Source organism: Chiloscyllium plagiosum, unplaced genomic scaffold (genome assembly GCF_037043375.1).
Source record: "Chiloscyllium plagiosum isolate Xiang-an unplaced genomic scaffold, Cpla_swu_hap1 HiC_scaffold_18, whole genome shotgun sequence".
Classification (NCBI taxonomy): Eukaryota; Metazoa; Chordata; class Chondrichthyes; order Orectolobiformes; family Hemiscylliidae; genus Chiloscyllium; species Chiloscyllium plagiosum.
Window position 1 is genome coordinate 15,542,635 of NW_028270156.1, and position 23,872 is coordinate 15,566,506.

The window sequence follows — 23,872 nt, forward strand, 5'->3', positions numbered from 1 at the left end:
TGCTGAACTGAAATCATACAAGCAGTCAGTGCCACTTTTTAAATAATTCTTATTACTGGATACTTTGAGTCAGTTTCAAAATAAGAGGATAGGGAGCCTTATGTTTTCCAAATTACCACCGATTGCAGTTATGATTCGGAAGACCTGGGTCAATTAACTTCATTTGTAGATCCCTCAGCTAATTTTGCATCCAATCTTCTAGACTTGACCAGCTGAAATCTCTTAATACTAGGTTCAACTCTAAAAAAGATTGTTCATGCCCAATCCTGTAAATGCCTATTTATCCTTCGATTAGATTCCTGTAAATACCCAACACCTTGACTGGGCCACTCCTCAGGCTGATCTTGCAGGAATTATTCACATTGGATGGGAACATGGTTAAGATGATATTCATAATTAGGATTCACCGAGTTTCAGGTCAATCAACTCCACAGCATTTTTTCCCTCAATTTTCACAAGTCTGACACCCATGGAAATCAGTATCATGATTTTTATTTGAGAGAGAAGCGATGATCCTAATGCTTCAGTGTTTACAAGGAAATGGATAGCAACGACGAGGTGTAGTCCTTTCCATTGGAGATCTGGAGAAATACCAGGAATCCCAGAAGAAAATTTTAAATGTGCAGACTTCCAACATAAATGTTATGAGCTTATTCTGGTTCACTACCCAGCCTCCTGACCTACCGATACTAGTTGCTCCTGCAAATTCCTGCCCAGCACTCCCCACATCCCCCCATTAACAAATCAACAGGAAACAGACAACTATCACTGAACAGAGAGCTACAAATCAAAGTCTGATCCAACCAAGACAAACAGATGAAAATTAAACTTTAGCTTAAAATTTGTATAATTGTCACAACACCAAAATAGAACTTTTATTCCTGCCTAGCGCAGAAAATCAATAATTATTTATCAGCTGTGCATCAAGCCCTCACCCAGCAGGTGAGGAGTAGGCTTTAGAGTTAGTCATTGACAGCATAGTGAGTTGAAAGATATATCAATGCGCTTTTGAGGCTCACCTTTATGGGTAATCCTTTTCAGAAGGTGGCAGAAAAGGCCTCTAGCATCAAATGCACTGCATTACACAGCAGCTCTCCCTGCACACTTTTTTTTGGGCAAGGCAAAAATTATCTGACTTCTTTCTTTCATTTTAGAAGTGATTCATAAAAAGGTATATTTGTATCACTTCCTCCATTGTGACAGCATGTATGAACAGGAATTTTTTTCAGATATCAATACTCTTGCCATGAATATCCAGGGTTTTCTAATACTTTTCAATTTAATTCCCTCATTATTAGCCTGAACTGAGGTGTTATTTTTCTAAACAGACAGACTCAGTCCTTCAACTTTCCTTTGAATCCCAAGTTTAATTTCTAATTAAATCAGGCTATTGCTAAACATGTGATTTTCTTCCACTTTGCACAGACATGTTAATTCTGAAGGTGTTGCACCTACATTGAACTCCCAAATTTTTATCAAGAATCCAGCATTCTTGCTCTTACAAGGTTTAAAAGCGTCCCACCAATGTGTCCTGTTTTTCAAGAAACATTTCTCTATTGCTTCAATCTGTGAGTCAGATGGCCCCTGTGCACAATGTTTAGTCCTCAGGGTTCAGAAAGGAGCAGCTATGTCACTGCACAACTACTCCTTCAGAGTGCAACTCATCATTCTCACAAGCTCTCCAAAAATTTGCATTTTTCTCAATTGAACAGATGCATACTAGACTGAACACTACACACAATCTTAAAACTTTCATATGCAGGACTACATACACCTCAGTAGAATATTCATTTTTCACTAAATTTTAGTTTATTGATGCAATAAAGTCCACTTTGTTGCTGACTGCTGAATTTAAAATATGCAGTCAGCCAGTTTCTTTGTTCTTAGTTTCTTAGTGTGTAATATCCATGTCAAAAGGAATGCATTAGGTCCAACAAACTTGTTTGCAATAATTCTTTTCCAAAAAAAGCCAAAACATCAGTATTATAAATAAATCGCTCACAATATTTCAATGGCAATAGAAACCATACCGTAATCATATTCCCAATGATACAGCTATAAAGTTTCAGGATTTCTCTTTTATTAAGTTTTTCATCAGCCATGTGAGTATTATAAATTAATCGAAGTTGCATGAAGGTTGCGATGAGAAATTGGTCAATGTGACCAGACATAGTATCAGCTTTGTCCTCTTGTCGCAAAACTTCATCAATCTGAAAGCCAAAAAAAGTAATGCGTTGGAATTTGCATAAGAAAATCTGAATAAAGACAAGAAACCTTCACTGAATCAATATGACATATAGAAAACAGAATGCTCAGCACAAGATGCTACCATTCAGCCAATCTTCCCTGCAGCAGCTCTTCAAAACACCAATTCAATTAGTTCCATTCCCCAACCTTTACACCATCATTGTGCAAATTAGTTCACAAGTACTCATACAACCACCTTTTATAACCAATTTAGCAATTTCAACTGCTACCCAAATCTTAACAGCTTGGAGTAAATTTAGTTTTGCCCCTGTTGTTTTGCCAATTATTTCACAGCTACGATTTATCTGGAGTTTAGAAGAGTCAGAGGCGACTCAATTGAAACAGGGAAGATCCTGTGGGGATGAATAGGTGGATGTGGAGAATATGGTTCCTCTTATGGGGGACAGTAATAACATGGAAACAAAATTGGTGAAGTGGTAGGAAACAGAGTCATGGCCAATGAATATTTTACAAGCTGGAGGAAGGCTTGTAGAAGAGTTCCTCAGGGATCAGTATTGGGACACTTGCTTTTCCTGGTATATATTATTTTTCAGATTTGGGCAAGTAACAGTCATGCCACCTAAATGCCAAAAAATGACCATCTCCAAAGAAAAAAAAAGTTTAGCCACCTGCCCCGCTTGTAAGAAATAAAGTGAGGGGCACTGATTTAAAGCGATTTGTAAAAGCAGTGAAAAACCCTTTGCACCTAGTAAAATGCATTGCCTGAAAGTGTAGTACAGGCAGGTTCAATCAAGACACTCAAGAGTTTGGATGATTATTTAGATAAAAATAATGTGCATGGGTTTAGGTAAAACAAACAAAGTTGAGCACCAGGTAATGATGCTCATATCATGCCTGCACCAGCTGATTAAGAGTTGAACGACGCACTTCTTTGACTCTGCCAGTGCAGTTGATTTGTGCTTTTAATGCTTGTTTCACAGTCACCAATGAAGCTTTATATTCTTGATTCATAAACTCATTGCAAGGTCCACATGAGATCGGAATCAGTCTCCTGGTCTCTGAATGACTAACCCAGTGGCATTGCCACAATATCATCTTCTCATGGTGTGGTTTACCTGCTTGTGAATACTTGTTCGCAATTGGTTAGGTCAGAAGTTCCAAGACTAATGCAAAAGGCAAAAAAGAGCCATGATGTTTCTAGGTAAGGATGATGTGCAACTTGGAGAAGTATGCAAACATTTGCAATCCCATTTGTGTGCTGCCCTCATTCTGCTAGCTGGTAACAACTACAAGTTTGGAAGGACAAAAGCTGCTTTGACAGCATGTAAGTTGTTGCAGTATATCCTAGACAATATATACAGCTGAGAATATGCACTGGGCATGGAAGCAAATATTTAAGTTGAGGAATGGAGTACAATCAAGCAGACGGTTTTCTGCGTGACCTGGATGATATGCAGGTTATTGAGTTGCACTCATCCAGGAAAGTGGAGAGAATGCCATTTTAATTGGACTTATAAATAGACAGGTATTCGGGAAGATTGCAAGTTAAACAACAGAATATCATTGTTCTGAGCAACTCTAGGAACCATACTTTTCATGGTGTTGGTGTAGTTAAGAGGTGACTCTTTCTTTCCTCCACCCATCACCTCCAAGGATGGTGGGGACATAATATCATTGAACGTCAAAGGAACGATTACAAAACATTGCTTTGTTGGAGATGGTCATTTTCCAGCGACTGGTTGACATAAATGATACTTACCCAAACTTGAATAATGCTTAGCTCTTACTACATATTACGACTGCGAAAGTGTTGCAAACGTTGCCAAAACTACAAATGTCAATGAGTGCCCTCACTTCAGACTTTACGCTGGAAGGAAGTTCATTGACTGTGGAGTTAATGAAGGTCAGACACTGGCCACAGTCCCAGAACAATTCTGCTCGAGTTTGTTAGACCATAGATGCCTAGCATTTATGCATGTACTTTGCATCAGACTTGGCACTGACTAGCAGGATTTTCATATTTCTCAATTCCCACTAATCTTATTTATACTGAACCTTGAAGGTCAAAAACTGCCTTGATATAAACCTGAAACTTATTCTACACCATGTTTGCCTCCTTGCAGGACTCATTTCCATGTTTTTCCTAATAATTCTTATAATACAGTTCTTGGATTTCCCTTTGTCTCAAGTGACTGGGACAGAGTTTAGTTTGACAGAGCTCTGATTTTCTCAGTCAGTTCCACAACATTACATCTGCCTTCTTCTTACATACAAAGCTTTTGTACAAATATCCACACTGCTATTTCTTACTGGTTGAGCTGCAGGGTATTACATTTCTTCCTCCTCCTGTCCTTGTAAATGTAGCCAATTTGTCTTCTGAATAGTTAAACCAAAATTGTTATTGACAATTAAAAAGAGATCTCTTTTACTAATGCTTTATGCACTTGTCACAATTTGGTATCCAGCTTTATATCACTTCTCTCACAGCACGACGACTTATTTCAGTTATCTCTTGCCCACTTTCAAACATAATATTTTTGGACATTTTATGCTTTTGATAAACAATGAGAAAAATGGGTTTATCATCATCACTATCACATCACACTTGTCTAGAAAATGGCCACTGGTTTTGACTGGCTATTCTGAACTTGCTAATGCTCAGGTTTGTTCCAGTGACTGATGCCATAGTTTTGAGTTAAGATGCAAGATTTGAAAATTATCTTTTTGTTGGAAAACTAGCTAAGATATGGGCAATCAAGATTTCATATTCCAACTGTACAAAATTCTATCTGACAAGGTGCTGATTAAAGGCAGTCTTTGCCTTAGTTGTCACTACAATTTTAAAAAACCTAGATATGGAGTTTATTTCGAGTCAGAGGTTAACTGCACAGAAAAATGTTATTCTATCTATCGAGTCTGCACCAGTCAAAAACAACTAAATGTTCTCATCTCATTTTTCAGCATTTGGCCCATAGCCTTGCTTGTCTTAGCATCACAAGCGTTTAACATCTTGCCCAAGAGCATAGATGTTAACAAAGATAAAGCAGATGAGTGTTACATATTTCACACAATTACATAGCCAGCTGCACAGGAATCACTCATATCCTACCTGCGCAAGAGCCTGGATGCTGGTGTTAATATCACTACTTGCCACCTGCGACACAACAAAATTGATAGTAGAATCAGTGCTGCCATGTATCTCATCAAAGTGCGGTGAAACCGAACGATTTCTGTAAACATGCAAGGAAATGAGATGAAGCTTCAAGATCTCGATCAGAATTTTGACGTTGCACAACAATCTCAAAGAAAGACTGTATAGTATCAAGCATGCCCAACATCCAGGACACTATGTGCAGCTAGCACTTCCACAAATACATTCTCATTGAATTTAACAAACAAAACTGTGTACTTTAAGTTGTGCAGGGACAACAGTCACACAAATGCAATGCAGAGGCACTACGGGTGCCTCTTGAGCTATTTATTGCCAAAAGATTAATTCTGATTTTGAAGGTTGCAAAACAGCAGCATGGAGACAATCAAAAGGAAAACCACACAACAGCATCTTTAGATAAGCACAGCACTTCCAAAAGTTAGGCATTATGTTGACAGCCAAGCTGCAGACAAAGATACTTAAGCCTGCAGATCAAAATATTAATGGCATCTGTAGCTTGCAAGAATTGACTTATATCGTTGAGGATGGGATGACTGCATTCCTGAAATACTGCATAACTTCAGGATTTAAAATTGAAAATAACTTAGCTATTTGGATTATTGACTTCAATTTGTGTATTATCCATACACAGTAGGAGCACAGACTAATTTGATATATTCGAGGAAAAATCATGTGCAAAGTGCACACTAATTTGCACTTTTTCATTTCAATTGCCAGTTAAGGGAAACAATGGATTAAACTCTGCACAAATTCTGGTTTTCACTTGGAAAGGAATTCATAAGAATTTTACTCAGACAAGCAAAAAAAAACTTAAATATGTTGAGTATATCCAATATTAAACAGACTCATGAACATGTTCAGTTGCAAATAGACTATACTCTGGCTTTTGTCCTGATAATGACATGAGCATTAGTCATAGATTGTTCAGATAACATCCCTATTAATCACTTATCAATTTATTCCTTTGACAAAGTTTTGCTCAGCAAGTTGCTGATTTTCTGAATCTCAACAATTACTTTAAATGCATGTTTAATATTTAATTTTGTCCCAAAGTTAATTTTTCCAAAATTTGCTCATCAGCCCCTTGTGTGAAAAAGGATAACATTGAAACGTAACCTCTATGTGAAAAGGTTAGGCACTCAAAGTCCAGATACCAAATCCCAGTTGGGAGTTAAATCCCAGAATAATGTTCCAGTTTTGCCTTTCCCCATCTACTATTTGATCACCAGATCTTAAAAAAAAATAAGATTATCTTGTTATCTCGAGTGCAGACCTCTCATTGCGGCAATAAAGTTGCAAATTAATTTGCACCGGCAAGTACAACTGAAACATCAATCTTTTAAACTTTATAATGTCAATGAAATAGAACAAAAAGTTGTAATAGACAGAGTACAAGTGTCAAAAAAAAATTGTATCTTTTCCTTTCTAATTACTTTTAAATTCACAAAGCTAACTTACTTTGGCTCTGGAAGGCAAACTGGTTCATATAGGTCATCAAGTTTGTGTTGCACCAAATCTGGTAATTCACATCTGCCAGCATTGTTGTCATTTTCAATTTCATCAAGATCCAACTGGAACTCCCTCGGAATTGTGGGATTCAATTCAGAGGAGGAGTGAGAATTGTTTGAGCGCGCTTGACTGTAACAAATAAATATTTTAATGCAAAAGAGTGCTAATATTCATCCAATTCTTTTCTTTACAACAGGAATGTCCTCCAAAACCAGAGGGTACATTTTAACAACTTAATTTCTTTTAATCCACCTTCCCAATCTTCCTCCAACTCAAATGTTAATTCTTGCAGAGCTGTTTAGTAGACTCATCTCTCTCTGGTAGAATGGCCATTTCTGGCATCTGGGTGGCATGATTAATACTGTATAAGCACCTTCAGCTTATGTCAATTGTTGGAAAAATTAATAGCAAAACCACTCGCTATTTTTCTACTGTCGCATTCTGACACAGAAGGAAATTTTTGAACTTAGAGGATCCTGGTTAAGATTAGCCAACTCAGCATAAACCAGTAATCAAACCACAGATAAAATTTATATAAATAAATTTATACATTGCCACAAATGTCAACATAGTACTAACCAAATACATGCCATCTTAATAAGAAATCCAAAGTGGTCATTGTAGGAATAATGTAATTTTATAGGCTGCTTAATGTTTAAACAACGTTTTCAAAGTCAAAGCAGCTTCAAATAATACTATGCAACTAGGTCTGCTGCTAAAATGAAACACTATACTACATCAACATTTGCCATTTATTCAGCCCTTGGAACTTGCATACACAGATTCTGAGAACAAATTCTAAATTACAATTATAATTTATGCATACAAATAGGGTCCAGAATTCACGAAGAGTTGTAACAGTTGTGAGCAAAGTTGTTATGCTGGTTCAAGAGTAGTGCACAGTCAACCTACTGCCAAAGAACGAGTTTTACTTACATTCGATAGGTTCGATACATTATTCTTCCAAGGAATTGCGGTGAAAGAAGTCAGAAGACAGATTTAGACACAAAAGCACAATTAAAACAAGCACGAAGCACAAAAAGAAAGTTAAGCAAAGGAAACTGCATTCTGTTCTTGGCACACTGCTTTCCAGCATCTGCTTCACCACAGTTAACAGAAGTCAAGTCCAATTTATTTAATATTCAGTTTGAAATTTTCGAAGAAACCAAAACATCCTTAATATTTCTAGTCACACGTGGCAAACATAATTCTAAATTGAATGGTTTTGCACCCACTCTGCCCTGATAGAACCTGGAAGTATTTTAACAGGAGTGAAGCAGAAAGAACAAATAAACTTCTTGCACTTACATGCATCTCCTCTTCTTTGCTAAGAGTGTGTGACTATATGACTATAAACCTCTGGACACTGAACATTAAACAGGTAAATGAAGAGGATTGGTTTGCACTGGTGTTGGCTAGATCAAATCTGTCTTGCTGAATGCAAATACCACACAAGATCAGTTTGTAGCTAAAACCTCTGAAGCTTCCCAAAGAGACTACAAGGAACTGAAATGTTAGCTCAACTTGGGCCAAATCAGAAGGCAGTGGATTCAAATCCAGCTCTGGAGACTTTGCAGTAAACGTCAAGTAAAGCATACCTCTTTCTTCACCCCCCAGTTGCAGTCTGACATTAAACATCTAGCTGAACTCTTGTCACTCAAAACAATATTGAAAGATCACAAAGCGGATAACAATAACTCCGCTTTTCTCTCTGCAAATGAGCGTGTCACCCAGTATTTTGCTTTTAGAAAGAAAAATAGCCCTAGTTCCTTTAGCATATGGGCACTCTGACATAAAGCACGGGATAGGTTTTGGTTTTAGTGGAACGGTTTGCTTGGTTTGGTCCACTATTGTCCTAACCTGGAGGTGTAATAATCCAGAATGCAATATATATTGCAGGTAGTTTGGAAAAATAACTCCTATGCCAAGGCACAGCCAAAATGTGTTGTGTTATCAAGAATTAAACATTACTTGCATCCACAAAATCTGTTTTGGATTTTGTCAGATAAGCAACCCCAGATGTCATTGCAGCCTTGGTTCAGACATTGTCAAGACCTCCAAGACCAAAGACAAGATGGCAGTGACCTATGTTCTCAAAGAGAGCATTTGAATGCAACACCAAGAATCTCCCAAAACCAAAATCAATTGTTATCGTGTGGAGGAACATGGCACACAGGAAGGCTATTCAATTGGTAGGCGACTAATTATCTCAACCAAGAACATCGCTGCAGGAGTTTCTCAAGGTCCCATCCCAGGCCCAATTGTCCACAGGTACTGCATCCACAACCTTCTGTCTTAACATGCTAGTTATTGAACCCCTCTGTGTTTGGGAAAAATTAAGCTATTCTTTAGTTTCAACCACAAACATCACAAATGATTGTTTCCATCAACTATCAAGAATCCGTCAGAAGTTAAACTATTCCTGTTGCAACCCTGGTGGTGTTTGCAGATGAACTATTGATCACTTATCTACTCAATAACAAGATTAATTTTCTGTACACTTCCATCAACAATGCCTGACTTCAATCCAATACTGGTCACTGATGAACCTTCTGGCACCCACTGGCTCCCAGTTAGAAAACATGTCAATTTTCAAATTGACCCCACAGGCTCTGGCCTCTACCTCAAATAAACTTACCCCTTCCACCTAACCAAAGAGTAACACCTACAATTTTGTCATCTTGTGCCCTCAAGTTTTCATCACTGAAGACTGTTTATGCTACCTTGCCCACAAACGCAAATTATTTTCCCAACTTAGTCCTTTAAAATTTGGGGGCGGGCGGGGAAAGAAAGAGGTATGCTTTACTTGACGTTTACTGCAAAGTCTCCAGAGCTGGAAGTGAGCAGAAGCAGTGAAATTTCACAGGTGGAGAAGTTTATCTACAATGAGACCAATGGGATGATGGCATGAACCACTATGTGACGAACATGCAGGAAAAGCATTTGATTGTTTAATAGGATGGGAGTATTTTATGATTTTTAAATGTGGGTAGGTCAACAGTACAGATTTAGGTTCCTAGTCATCTTTGACAAAGGATAAATCAGGAGTTGATGGCATATATAAAAAAAGTTGTTCATTAGTCAAGAGTGACTTTAATCTTTCTTCCCTCTCCACACCGACCCCCAAAACCGGGTTTAAAATCAAGTAATGTGCATACCTAAAATATGCTACACAGAAGTACAAAGTTGAGAGATCCTTTAGTTCTGCTAGAAGAGGATTTTGAATTAGAACCCTGCAGCTCTTTAACTTAACATAAAATATCAGAAACAGAAGAAGATTAAAACTGCTTACTAATCAATGTCTTCCATCTTTCTGGCAGCAATTATTCAGATTCGCAACACAATTTCCAACCCAATACATAGCAGAGGTTGGTGCAGAGGTGGTGGCCCCCCTGTACATAAACATGTTTTAAAAATACCAATACCTGACTTAATGGGTTTAAATATTTGGTTATATTCCTGAACATATAATTTTCCAAATTTTAACATTCTGAACCACATTCAGATCCCACAGGAATCTGAAAATATCATAACCCTTTCACTGACAATCCAAAAATTTACTGAGTAGATACAAAAGAACATCAGACATAGCTGGATCACATCTTTGGGTGAATGCTCCACTTACAAAGTCGTAAATCAGAAGCTCTTCTGAATTCCAGTCCGACAACCAACAAATGCAAGTTCTTCTCCTAACCTAGTTCTCAAGAGCCATTCTGTCCACTTAACCAAATCAGCACCTTGCATAATCCAAAATTATGTTATGTACATAGAATCACAACAGGTTAGGCTGCTACAGTATCCCAATATTCAGATGAACCGTCTTGGCCAATAAGATCAATAATTCCTTGAAGATCATTTGTAGAGAACCTTTAATCCAAACATCAAGCATTCAGGGACTGTTATATTGTCCTTTTTAACAGAATTGCAGATTATTCCGGATCTCTTCTGCTGGTAACTCTACTGGCTAAGATGTTTTATTACATTCATAAAGCAAACACATGTAGGCAATGGCGCATTATTGATTAAGTCAATCACTGCTCCAATGAGGGGTTGGGGCAATATGGTCATCAAGGTAACAGCACAAATGGCACTAGAATTAGTACAATAGCACAGGAGGATAAAGGTGAAATGATCTCTCTCACTGAGCTCTAAACAAAACCATTAGTTAGCGAGACTAAGTGTCTCTTGCCTATGCCCCAAAAGAGAAGGATTGTAAAAGGAGAAATCCAGCCAAAATTAAGATTTATAATTCCTTTGAAGACACACTTGAGAAACAATGCAGAGCTTATTATTTCTGCCAAACTCTGCAGTTATTTCCACCATGTGATGAGTGCACAGGAAAAGCACCTTCCACAGATAAAACTAACTTGTGACAGCTAGTAACTTCATTTGAAGTGAAGGTTAAGAAATGTCTCACACAGATCAGGTATAGATACAGCTATAGAAAGACACAGGCCAACAAAATTATTCACACATTAAGATAAACCAAGGGCCCAGACAGAATCCCAGGAGAACTAGCAAAATCCCTTGGATAACCTTTACCTTGAGTGGGAAGAGGAATTTATAATTAACTTCACCTAATTTATCTCAGTTTCTTTTTGCTGAAATTACTGCTTTAAAATATATATGTTAGTGGAGATTACTCATTCACTAAGCATTCCAATCATATCTTCACTCAGCACATGTCCAGATTAGGTTGTAAGTTTGCTTGCTGAGCTGGAAAATTTGTTCTCAAATGTTTCGTCACCATGCCAGGTAGCATCAGTGAGCTTCCGTTGAAGCACTGGTGTTCTGTCCTGCTTTTTATTTACATGTCTTAGTCTGTTGTGGTGAGTAATATCATTACCGGTTCTTTTTCTGAGAGATTGATAAATGGGGTCCAGATTGTTGCGTTCGTTGATGGAGTTCCGGTTTGAATGCCAGGCCTCTAGGAATTCCTGTGCGTGTCTTTGTTTAGCCTGTCTCAGAATGGATGTATCGTCCCAGTCAAACTTGTCTTTTTGACATTTTTCAAACGCAAATCTGTGTCATTAGTGTGAGGAAGTAAGCTCAGCCATTCAGATAGGTGAACAGTCTGATGGGAGCATGGATTGCAGTAGTTCAAGGTGATGGCTTACAGAGTGACTAGGGACAGTCAATAAATGCTGACCTAGCTAGTGGTGTTCACATTTTGTGAACAAGAAACTAAGAAATGGAAAATAAAAATGTTGGAATATATCTCCACTCATTGAAGGGACTAGAACTAGGTGTCATTTACAAAATAAAAGTTTTAAAACGGATGAGGAAAAATTCTGATGTTAGTTCATGGAATTCTCTTCCCAGGAGCAGAGGAGGTTGAGTCATTGAATATCGTTAAGACGAAGTTGGACAGAGTCTTGACTGACAAAGGAGTGAAAACAAATAGGTGTAAACAGGAAAGTAGAAACTGCAATCAGAACAACCATGATCTTCTTATAAGGAATTTGCACATTTGTTTTATACATGTGCAGAGACTACAACAAAAGAGTGACCAGGTCCATACAAAAGCCTGCACAAAATTCAATTCCACCAGATCAAAGTATAAAAGCAAAATCAAAGGTTTTTGATGTTTTTGCAGTGTGATTCTTTTCCCTCTTTACTCCTTAAAAACACCAAACCAAATAATTCATAAACTTTTGTTTTGTTTCTGAGCTGACTTTCTAACCTTCCAAGCTTTTCCAAGATAATGTCTATTTCTAACCTTCTCTAATGTGAAATCTTCATACAGACACTTCAGTTCAGTCATTTTGACACATCAACAAAACAGTGGATGCTGAAAATCCAAAATAAGAAAGAAAACGCTCAACAGGTGCGGCAATATCTGACGAGCAGAGTTAGCATTTCAGGTTGCTAACTTGCCTTGTTCTGATGAAAGGTAAGAGATGTATGGTTTTCTTCGTGGGAGATGGGGGTTGATTGTGGTGGTGTAAGGAGAGACGAGGGATGAACAAAAAGGAAGCCTGTGATAGGTTGGAAGGTAGGATAAATTATCTAAGACAACCCACGAGCACAAAGCTAGAGGAGCAGCAAACAGTTCAGGTAGCAGTTCCCAGCTATGAGACAAAGTAAACTGCATTAAATGTTACTAAACTGCTGGAGAAACTCAGCAAGTCTGACAGCATCTATGGAGGCAGAAAGTGTGTTGATATTCTGCTGTGCTGCTAGACCAGCTGAGTTTCTCTGGTTCTTTGGCTTTTAATTCAGATCTCCAGCATCCACAGGATTTTGCTTTTAATTTAACTTTAAAAACCTAAATATTTCTCTCACCACTGAAGCTGCTAGTCCTGCTGTTTCCAGCATATTGATTTTCCAATTCTTGCCCTACTCTCTAAACATTTTTTGTAGTTCAATTCTAGCTTCTGCTTGCTAATAAAGCTTAACCCTCCTGCTTGATTTACTGGCTGGTTCCAATGGTGAAATTCATTTGTTTTTTTTTTTAAAAACCTCAGTGCTCTTCAGTCATGCACTTCAGTTAAAGGCCTTTAAGCATTTCCTGTATCACTTAGAGTATAAGTCACATCGTCAAACTCAACGACAAACTTGGTGATATTACAAGCACTGCAATTGGAGATGCATGTCACATGAGGAAATAAAAAGGACGACTTCACAAGGGATTTAAGGGAAACAGAAAAAAAAAATGAGTGGATTAGAGAAACTATCTCCATTTGGTGGGCAGTCCAGGATAGAAGGCGTGGTCAATGGTTAAGCTAAACCATTTAAGAGCGAAATTAGCAAATATTACTTTGCAGAAACCAGAGGGGTTTGGAATACCTCATCCAAAACAACAGTAGTTAAATACTGTTGTGGTAATTAAAGCTAGTTGGCAGCCAAAGATGTCAAAAGATACGAGGAAAATATAGACAAATAAAAACAAATTAAGCACAATCTCACTGAAAAGCAAAACAAGTTCAAGGCCAAAATGTGCAAATTTGCAAATGATATTTAAACTAAACAGTCGCCAGTATAAACATACTTCAATTTGGATGGCATTTCCTCACAGCCCTTGCGTGGTGCAGTTGCATTTGGATTTAGTCCTTGCGTCCTTGAAGCTTTCTCCTCTACTTGCTTGGTTGATACAGTTGATGATTTTTTAGCAGATCGTTTGATTCTTTCCTCTAACATGCTCATCTCTTTCTCAGAAAGCTAAGAAATAAAGTTCAAGGAAAGAACAACCAGTTAATTCCATAAAACTTTCCCTTGACATAGTTTACCTAAATTCTGCACATTATAGTAGTCCTTTATTTATAATGATTAGAATAACATTACAAAGGAGTTGTAAAGGACCATATGTTGTCCCTTTTTGGGGAAGTCACACAACGAGAGAGCACACACGCAAGAAGAATCTCAGTTACATTCTAACAGAACTACTGTTAGGTGCAGGAAGGATGTTCTCAATGGTGGGGTAATCCAGAACCAAAAGGTAACAGGGATTATGAAGTAAACTTTTTAGGACTGAGGTGAAAAGAAGTTTCACCACCCAGCAAGTGGTTAGCCTGTGGAATTCATAACCACAAAAATTGGTTGACGCCAAAACATTGTATGCTTTAAAAAAGGAATAGATACAGTTCTCGTGACTAAAGGGATCAAGAGTTATGGGAACAGGGGATGGAGAAGACAGATGGCAGGATTAGTTTATTGAGTTCAAATGATCATAATGAATGGCGAACTGGCTTGAGGACAAATGGCCTATTCCTATATCTTTCCTCTTATAACAACTGTATCAAACTGTGTCTTTTATCTGTATTGTGTGAATGTGTATTCTGAGTTATAAGATGCATACGTTAAGTTGGATAGCAGTAAATTACTAATACTTTTCTTCAGTAAATGCTAGGTCAAAACTGTTTTATAGTAGTCTGTAATGATGAAACACGGTTTGAATTTCTTTAGTCTTGAAAGCAGTCAGGTAAATTGATTACCTTCCTGGTTTAAATGGGCAGTTATATATTTGAGATGGTTTGTGGAACAATGGGCTTTTAGTGTCAGAACACTCACCCCAGCTAAAATCATAACTGATTTAAATTCTTGCACTAGCAAACTGGAGGTGTTGTCAACCAAAAGTGATGGCTCAAAGTTGGGCTGATCACTACTTAAAGGCAAGACCAGAAGGAGAGAAATTAATTCATTCTATGCTCAAGGATTAAGGAGCCAACAGAAAGTTTGAGGATGTCAATAATAGTTTAGTTAGTTCTGATGCTTTTCGAATTTATTTGGCCAATTTGAGACCATTTCACAATTGACAAGGTAGAATAAAATTTAAAAGCAACGAAAGAAACATTGAAGCCAGCTTGTTCAATGCTCTCATTTTCATCCTTGGCTCCCCACAGTTCTGAGTTCACTCTGATCCTTTTAATGTATTGAAAGATGAAATTTTTGATACCTATCGTTATCTATTATAGATTTTCTGGTTTCTGTCTCCAAGGAACTCAATTTTTCCTTCATCCAGATTCAAGTAAACTAGTAGATTTACTTTTCTCCTTTGCCCTCTTCTTGATCACCCTTTTCTCATTTTTAATGCTTTCCAATGCTCAAACATACTCTTTTTCTTAACAAAGGCAATTTTAATTGAGCAGCATAATTAACTCAAATTATTTTTGTTGCATAACTGAGTATTTCTGATATTTTGCAATATTTATATTTAACATTTCATTAAACCATTGTCATCGTTCATTTAGTAGTATTTCAACTAACTTCTTAATCTACCTTGATAAAAATTGTCCTTCAAATCTCAAAAAAATCTTTAAAATTGAATGCACTAGATTTGGACCTAATGATTTCACTTCCAACATAATGGGGCATTGATCCTATTATGTTGCACTTTCCAAGAGGTTCTCAACTATACAAATACTAATTAAACATGCCTCATTATTAACGAAAACTAAGATAGTTTGTTCCCTACTTGGATACTCAACTTGTTATTCCGGAAAATTCTTGTCTCAAATGCAATTCATGAACTACAATTAGGATTACATTCCAATTTGCTTTGTCCCTTATCCATCAAGATAGAAGACCTCCCCACAATTCTTTTAATTTTCTTTCCTCTAACTTCCTAATATTATTCCCAATGTTTTCTGCCCTTGCCTAGTACTTAGCTTCACCAGTACTATTGGTTTTATCTTATTATTTTCCCAGATGGAAGATTAATAACTTGCAGTTATACAAGTCATTGAAATGTTTTAACTGTGAAATGGTGCTATATCAATAGGTGTTTGTTAGCTTTGTGTCAGTTCAAAGTTTGTGAGAAGATTTGTAGCTTGGGTGCTCGTTGCTGTGGTTCTGTTCACCGAGCTGGAAGTTTTTGTTGCAAACGTTTCGTCCCCTGTCTAGGTGACATCCTCAGTGCTTGGGAGCCTCCTGTGAAGCGCTTCGACACGCAGACGACAAGCAACATGAATTCGACTGGGACAACGCTACCATTATAGGGCAAGCCAAACAAAGAACAGCCAGGGAATTCCTAGAAGCATGGCACTCATCCACAAACTCCATCAACAAACACATTGACCTGGACCCAATATACCGGCCACTACAGCGGACAGCTGAAACTGACAACTGGAAGCGGCAGGGACAGGCCACTATAAATGCCGGGGGAAACACCACAGAAGCGCTTCACAGGAGGCTCCCAAGCACTGAGGATGTCACCGAGACAGGAGACGAAACGTTTGCAACAAAAACGGTGTGTCAGTATTCCTAACTTGATTGAACTCTGCCTATTCCTGATTAAACTGGTTTAACTTTACCATAAAATATTACATTACTATACATCCTTGACTTTACTCTTCGGTTTTATAGATTAATCCTTTTTTAACCCATCCTTATTAGTTCCAACTAGTGCCTTAATTATTTGATTCATTGGAACAAAACAAGTTTGAGGATTTGTTGCAATGGAACAACTCCCTGATAGCCCAATACTTGCAGCAGGACACCAAGAATTGAAATAAGTCTCGCAAACGAATTTTTCTTCCATTCATCAATTTAAACCTCTTCTTGACCCTGCATCAATTGCACATCTTAATTAGTAACCTAGGATTAAAACTTTTAAGGCTCTTCACTAAATGAAACACAAACATTTACTTTCACCTCGTGTTTGCCACTTCTTATACTTAACAACATAAGTTGCTAAGGAGAAAAGATTCTTTACCCAAATCTGTCACAAAACACTTACATTCCCAATCAATTTAAAAACTTGTTCACCACAGATATTATAGACAGTAACCACTGTGTTTAGGGCAGCGTTACGAACAGATGTATCTCGATCGCCAATCTGACTTGCAATTTCTTTCAGTGCTTTGGCTGGAGTTGGTTGGCAGACATTTAAGTCATAAACTTCAATTAAAGCACCCAGCTCTTCCAAACATTCTGAAAAATTCCAACAGCAACACATTAGGTTCAAATGTCCCATGTTCACCTTACACCATAAAACGCTGACACACAGTTGGATCATTGACCCACATTACATCTTCCAGATAGCAGATAATACTTCCATCATGCAACAGGAAGGAGGAGATGAATGCTATGGGTGATTAGAGTGCCGATAAAAAAAATTTGAATGCCGTTATGCATTGTTGTATTTGCACGCACCCAGGCAAGTAGAGTGCATTCCACAGCATTCCCGAGTTGGGCATTGTAGATGGTGGATAAGTTAGGCAATGCAGAACACATCTGTGACCTGCCAGAGTCAAAGTCACACAACATGGACGCAGACCCTTTGATCCAACCGTCCGTTTCTTGAGAACATCTTGGGTGAAGATAGAATTTTGCCAATTGATGTTCTGTAGGGTGTTCACACTGATATTATTATCATGGACAGATGCAACTACAACAGGTGGATTGGTGAACATGAGGTCAAGTATGCTTTTGCCCACATGTTGGCTTTCAGCACATACTAGTCAGTGTAGGAGATACCTTCTTTCAGACCTGGCCAGTGGGAAAGCTACTGGTTACTAACCTTCATAAAATTGATATAAGTTTAGGGTTTAAGTAAGGACACAAACACAATCTCTACAGCATATTGCATACAACAAACTTACCCGCTCGCTGTTTTGAGTTTTTTGATTTCAGTCCTTCCATTACAAAACTAAACATTTTACTAGCTGGATAAACCTTGCACATCATATTCATAATGGACCGAACATCTTTACGAATGACATCTTTTGGTTCTCCAACCTAAAATGAAAAAATTCCACAGGCTATTCCATTTTGCTAATTTAAACAAATGCAGTGTATACGCCATTTCTTGACTAAATTAAACACGGTGACTTTTCAACATGAAGTATCCGATTTCAATACGTATCTGCCCACTGTACAAACTGCCCATCTTTCTCCAAGATGAACAAAGATGTGAACTTTCCGAATAAGAAGTATTTCTTTCCATATTTAAAAAGCAGCAAAAGTCATTATTGGCAATTTCTCTAGCAAAATCTGAACTCAAGCAGATTCTGAAAATTGCTTCAAGATCCATAAATTTCCAATTCCAGCTGATGGTTGAATTTGTCCCTACCCCTTTTGAAGCAGTGAATTCCATAGATTCCCAACACTTTCAGAAAAAGGATTTCTCATCAGTTTTAAATCTACTATCCCTTATCTTAAAGCTATGGCCTCTTGTTCTACATTGCCCCACATAAGGCAAAATCCATTTTGTCAACTCCCCCATAGCATTTTTAATGCTTCAATTAGATCTCTTCACATTCTTCTCAATTCCAGCTGTGGAACTGTGAGAAACAGTTCAGTTGCCTGATTAGATTACTTACAGTGTGGAAACAGGCCCTTCGGCCCAACAAGTCCACACTGACCCGCCAAAGCGCACCCACCCAGACCCATTCCCCTACATTTACCCCTGCACCTAACACTACAGGCAATTTAGCATGGCCAATTCACCTAACCTGCACATTTTTGGACTGTGGGAGGAAACCGGAGCACCCGGAGGAAACCCACGCAGACACGGGGAGAATGTGCAAACTCCACACAGTCGGTCGCCTGATGCGTGAATTGAACCCGGGTCTCTGGCGCTGTGAGGCAGCAGTGCTAACCACTGTGCCACCCACCGTGCCTGATAGGAAAACTGCCCAACTCCAGGTTATAACACAACATAAGTTGTTCGGCAAGTATTGGCCTAAATTGCTCAATCTCTCTTCATAAGATAATCCTCTCATCCCTGGAATCAATCTAATGAAACTCTTCAGAACTGCCTCCAATTCTTCAAGTAAGAGGACCAAAATTGCATACAATAATCTAGGTGCAGTCTTAGTAACACTTCACTACCTTTATACTTAATTCCTTTAGCAATGAATGCCAAAATTCCAATTATTTTATTACCTGCTGTATCTGTATACTAACATTCTGCATTTCATGCAGGATAACCAGGTTCTGCTGCACCAAAGCACACAAGTTTCTCTCCATTTAGATAAAAAGCGGTCTTAAACTCACTTATCCATATCAAACTTCACCTGCTAAACTATTCACATCCATTGTACGTTTCTTATTTCTTCATTGCAAATTACTATCACACCTATTTTCGTGGCATTTGCAAATATGGCTACACTACCTTGTATCCTTATGGATAAGTCATCAATATAGATTGCGATACTCAGGGCCCAAGGACCGCTCGTGGCATCCATTAGTTACATCCAATTAGAAGATGACCCATTTATTCAGATTCTGCTCTGTTGGTGAGCCAATCCTCTAGACAAGCTGAAATTAATCTTAACCCCAAGTGATGTTACGTGGTGAATTAACACAGCATGTTATTAAATGCCTTCTGAAATTCTAGATATCATACTGACTGGATCCCCATTATCCACCTTGCTTGGTACATCTTCAAAGAAAATTACTCAAACGCTATTTACTCTTCATAAAATCATAGCGACTGATGGAGTGTTTTGACTTTCCAGATGCCCTGTTATTATGAATAATTTCTCAATGATAGATGTTATTGAAGTCAGTCTGTAGCTGGCCCAGTTACATTTCTAGTCAATGGTATTGCTTGGATACTGCTGTTCGGTAACCATGTTGATAATACAGTTGAATATTTTAGAGAAGTGGTTAGACAAATTTCCTTGGAGATAATCAGTGCCTGATACTTGAATACATTACTTGGCAGTTCAAGTTTAGATAATCTTCTCTTGCTACAAGAGCATCATTTAACAATATCATCTTATTCTATATCACTGCTTAAACTTAAGAGTGCCCATGCTCATTGTAAGATTTATTTAATTTAAAAATACATAGTAAATTACCTTATTAATCAGATATGGAAGGAATGAAGATGCTTCATTATCAGTTAAATGATAATCTTCTTTACTCAGCACTGTAAATACGACTTTCAAGTATTCCAGGACTTTCATCAGTACGCTTGTGTTGGTGTCAAAAAACCGTAGGGTTAACCACTTCAGAATAAGGTCTAGGCAAGCAACAGTCCCCTCTGTTTCACTTTCCAAATGCTAAGAGAAAATAAAATAATTTAAAATAGAATATTTATGGTTTGAAGATCCCATTTCCTTGAAAAACAAACATGCACACTTAAATCACAATCCCCGAAGGTATTTTCTTCTACAATCAAGTAACTTCTTGCCTCCTGAAACCCTGTTACCATTCAGCTGTAATAACTTTTCTGCAAATATCTGGAATATATTTCATCAAATGAGTTGGATCAGTCAACATAATATAGTACATGCTCATATTCAACTAAAAGCAACTTTTAAAAGCACTACTGAATTACTGAGTCAGAATCTACCACAAATGCAAGAAAGGCTAATGGCACTGTTTATGCAAGAGCAGCAGAAATGTCAGGTAGGAGCAGTTGCAGAGCTGAACGAGCAATTCCAGAAGATGCAAAAAACAGCAGTGCTATTTGATTTCTCATTCATACATGCTAGTGATTTGAATGTTTTGCTAATAAACCCTCCTTTTGATTTCATCTGAAAGGAGTTTGCTCGGAGTAGATTTCAAAAACCCAGAAACCAGGGTTTGGGAAACATTCTGTCTCAGTAAAGGGCAGGAATGAAAAGAGCGTTAATCAAAATATTTTGCTGCGTCAAGCTTTATAGGGGAAAAGCAATCAATTTAAAAATCTGTTCCATTCTACCTTTACCTGGAACATTACATAACAAGTTAAATAACCATTCTGTGGTTATTGGCAATGCCCTCACTTTTCTTTTCAAAAGAATTTCAGGGAAAGTTACATACATCAACTATGAATTCTAACTTACACTTGCTAGCCTAGACTTTATATTGTGTGTTAACCAATCCAATTCAATGTTTGCTAAGTAGAGTTTGGTCCTTAACCAAACTAAAACTTCTAAGACTGCTTAATAATAAATGTTAGGTAATTTATAGTGCTTTTGGATATGATCCTATAGTTCACCACCGAGTGAAATTATTGTTACGCGGCATCATGTGCCAGAAAATACAAATCCCACCCAGGGCAAGTAATTAAAAGACAGAGGATTGTAAAAAATAAAGGCTACTCTATTAGCATGACAACATGTGTTTGGTTCAAGATGACCAAGTCAACTTTGAGCTTAAACTAAGAAAAATAAATGTAGCTCAAGCCATTTTTTTTTTTTTTTTAAAAAAGAACCAGCACATACCTGGTTACTCTGACAAATATCAACTATCACTTATTAGTCAAAAGCTCCCGGCTCCCCAATTTCCACAAGCAGTTATAAACAAAGCTTCGGAAATAAGCTCAGGAAAACTAAAAATACACACCACATAATAATTTACACAAAGCAGAAAGTAGCTAAGATTTACCCATGAATCTGTAAGCAAAAAAAAAGTATGCCTACTAAGGAGTTTAAAAAGCAGTAATATGTAAAAGCACCATTCCTAGAATAAAAACAATGGGTTTGGAAAGTTCCTTTAGCGCCTCCAAACTCTGATCAATATGAAATGGAGCAAGGTGATCTAAAAATGCCTGAAACTAGTTCAGATGAAACTATTAGATGGAGACTACATCTGTACATTGCTCAGGACAGATTAGATTAGATTAGATAATTTACAGTGTGGATATATTTAAAAAGACTGTGGGCACAAAAGTAATATTACTGCACAAGAGCATTTCATCCTTAATATTTTACATTAACAGGTCTATGTCAAAATGGAGAATGGCAACTCCAAGAAAAAGATGTTCCTTGAAAAACCTAAAACAAAAGCGTATGTTCCCCTTTTGCATTAGATTTGGCACAACTGAGTTTTATTTAAATCTTAAATTTAGACAAAGACAAAAAAAAATCAATTTGAACGTTAACATTTAAATTAAATTTGTCAGTACACACCATTAAAAATAACGGTTACATCTTACATATAAGCAGATCATCAATTCCAAATACATCCCACCGAATAAAAAATAATGTGATAATCTTCTAACAGAAACAGACAAAATGGATTTGACCCCTCTTTAAAAAAACTACCTCCAGCAGAGTTGTTAAAGCCTTAATGTGGTGATGAAAATCAGGATGAAACATTTCATCTTGCAACCATTTGGCTACACAGTTGGACATTTGAGTTTTCAGTTGCTCTGTGTACTCGTCTCGTGGTGTGGTGAAGTTCCATTTCAATACCTACATGCAAACATAAGCAAAGTTTTCAACAATGCAAGCTTTTATTATCCATATATCCAAGAGGAATTTTAGTAGTCATGAAAAAGAAAGTTTTCAAAAACAAAATCGGCCATTATTCAAGGAAGGAGAAAAGTAGGAAACTACTGGTCACTTAGGATCTGTTTCTCAATGGGGCAGGTTGGGGAGGGACCACAAAGGAGAGGAGATATGCTGGAATCTATCAGAGGTCATCAAAGGACAGTTACAAAACCATGTGACCAGGTACAAGAAATACAATTTCACAAGACCTTAACAGAGGTTTATAAAATTATAAGGGGCATGGATAGGGTAAAAAGACAAGGCCTCTTGACTGGGGTGGGGGAAATCCAAAACGAGAGGGCATAGGTTTAAGGAGAGAGAGGAGAGATGTAAAAGGGACCCAAGGAGAAACACTCTCACACAGAAGGTGGTGTGGGTATGGAATGAACTGCCAGAGGAAGTTGTAGAGGTTGCTACAATTACAACACTTAAAAGGAATCTGGATGCGTATGATTAGGAAGGGTTTAGAGGGATATGGGCCAAATGGGACTAGGTTAACTTAGGATATCTGATCAGCGTGGACAAGTTGGACCGAAGTGTCTGTTTCCATGCTGTATATCTCTATGACTCTAAACCATGTTGGACTCTATTACAATTCTTTGAAGAATTTTTTTTAAAAAAGGCAACTGGGATACAAGGGAAACTTGTGAACGTACTGTTACTTCATTATCAAAAGCCATTTGACAAAATGTCATCATGAAGGTCACCTCACAAGGCAAGGACTCTATGTCGGGTGGTACATATCCATCACTGGACAACTAATTAGCTATCGGAAAGCAGGCAGGAGACATAAATGGTAATTTTCAGTTTGGCAAGATGGAACAAGTGGAATCCACAGAGTTCAGTGGCTGTCTCAATGATTCACAATTAGACCAATGACTTCCATGAAGGGATCAAACATTTGTGGCTATGTTTGTTAATAACAAGGATAGGCAAGAAAATAAATTGTGAACAGGACATTAGAAGGGATATACAGTGGAACCTTGATTATCCGAATATCAATTATCCGGAGAAGATAGAGGTCCCGACAGAAACATTACATCAAAGAGGCGTTTCCAACACGGATCGCATCTTTTGTTTACAATGGTTAAAAGTGAACTCAATGCTGCCGGAAGCAGTTCTGAACTGATGGGAGCACAGGCACCATCTCCAAATGACGGACCTCCCACACACTCTCTCCCCCTACACTTTCACTGGAGTTCTACACAGGCGTAACCCTAAAACCCCCTTCCCCAGATAATCTCTACAACATTGTCCTGTACAGGGCAGAGGTGGAACCTGTCAAAAAGTTGCAGCAAAAAGTTGTGTGGTGTGCACTATTTGGAGACTCACC

The 23,872-nt window shown here is 37.8% G+C and overlaps 1 protein-coding gene and 1 non-coding gene across 3 annotated transcripts in view; both read right to left on the reverse strand.

Annotated features, from left to right (window-relative positions):
* The window catches only part of ckap5 (cytoskeleton associated protein 5), a 119,562-nt gene that overhangs the window by 21,806 nt on the left and 73,884 nt on the right, over nt 1–23,872 (reverse strand). The window contains exons 29-37 of one of the 2 annotated variants that reach the window (XM_043705459.2): nt 22,312–22,461; nt 20,137–20,340; nt 17,932–18,067; nt 17,067–17,260; nt 13,881–14,050; nt 7,826–7,849; nt 6,839–7,018; nt 5,318–5,438; nt 2,031–2,210 (exon numbers count right to left, since the gene is read on the reverse strand). In XM_043705459.2, coding sequence (XP_043561394.2) covers nt 2,031–2,210; nt 5,318–5,438; nt 6,839–7,018; nt 7,826–7,849; nt 13,881–14,050; nt 17,067–17,260; nt 17,932–18,067; nt 20,137–20,340; nt 22,312–22,461 — 1,359 coding nt within the window. The remainder of the gene's footprint in view (nt 1–2,030; nt 2,211–5,317; nt 5,439–6,838; nt 7,019–7,825; nt 7,850–13,880; nt 14,051–17,066; nt 17,261–17,931; nt 18,068–20,136; nt 20,341–22,311; nt 22,462–23,872) is intronic. The other variant, XM_087996318.1, reaches the window with a different exon arrangement.
* Nucleotides 1,568–1,675, reverse strand: LOC122558150 (small nucleolar RNA SNORD67). The gene has a single exon (XR_006314051.1). It is a non-coding gene; the product is annotated as a small nucleolar RNA SNORD67 (small nucleolar RNA).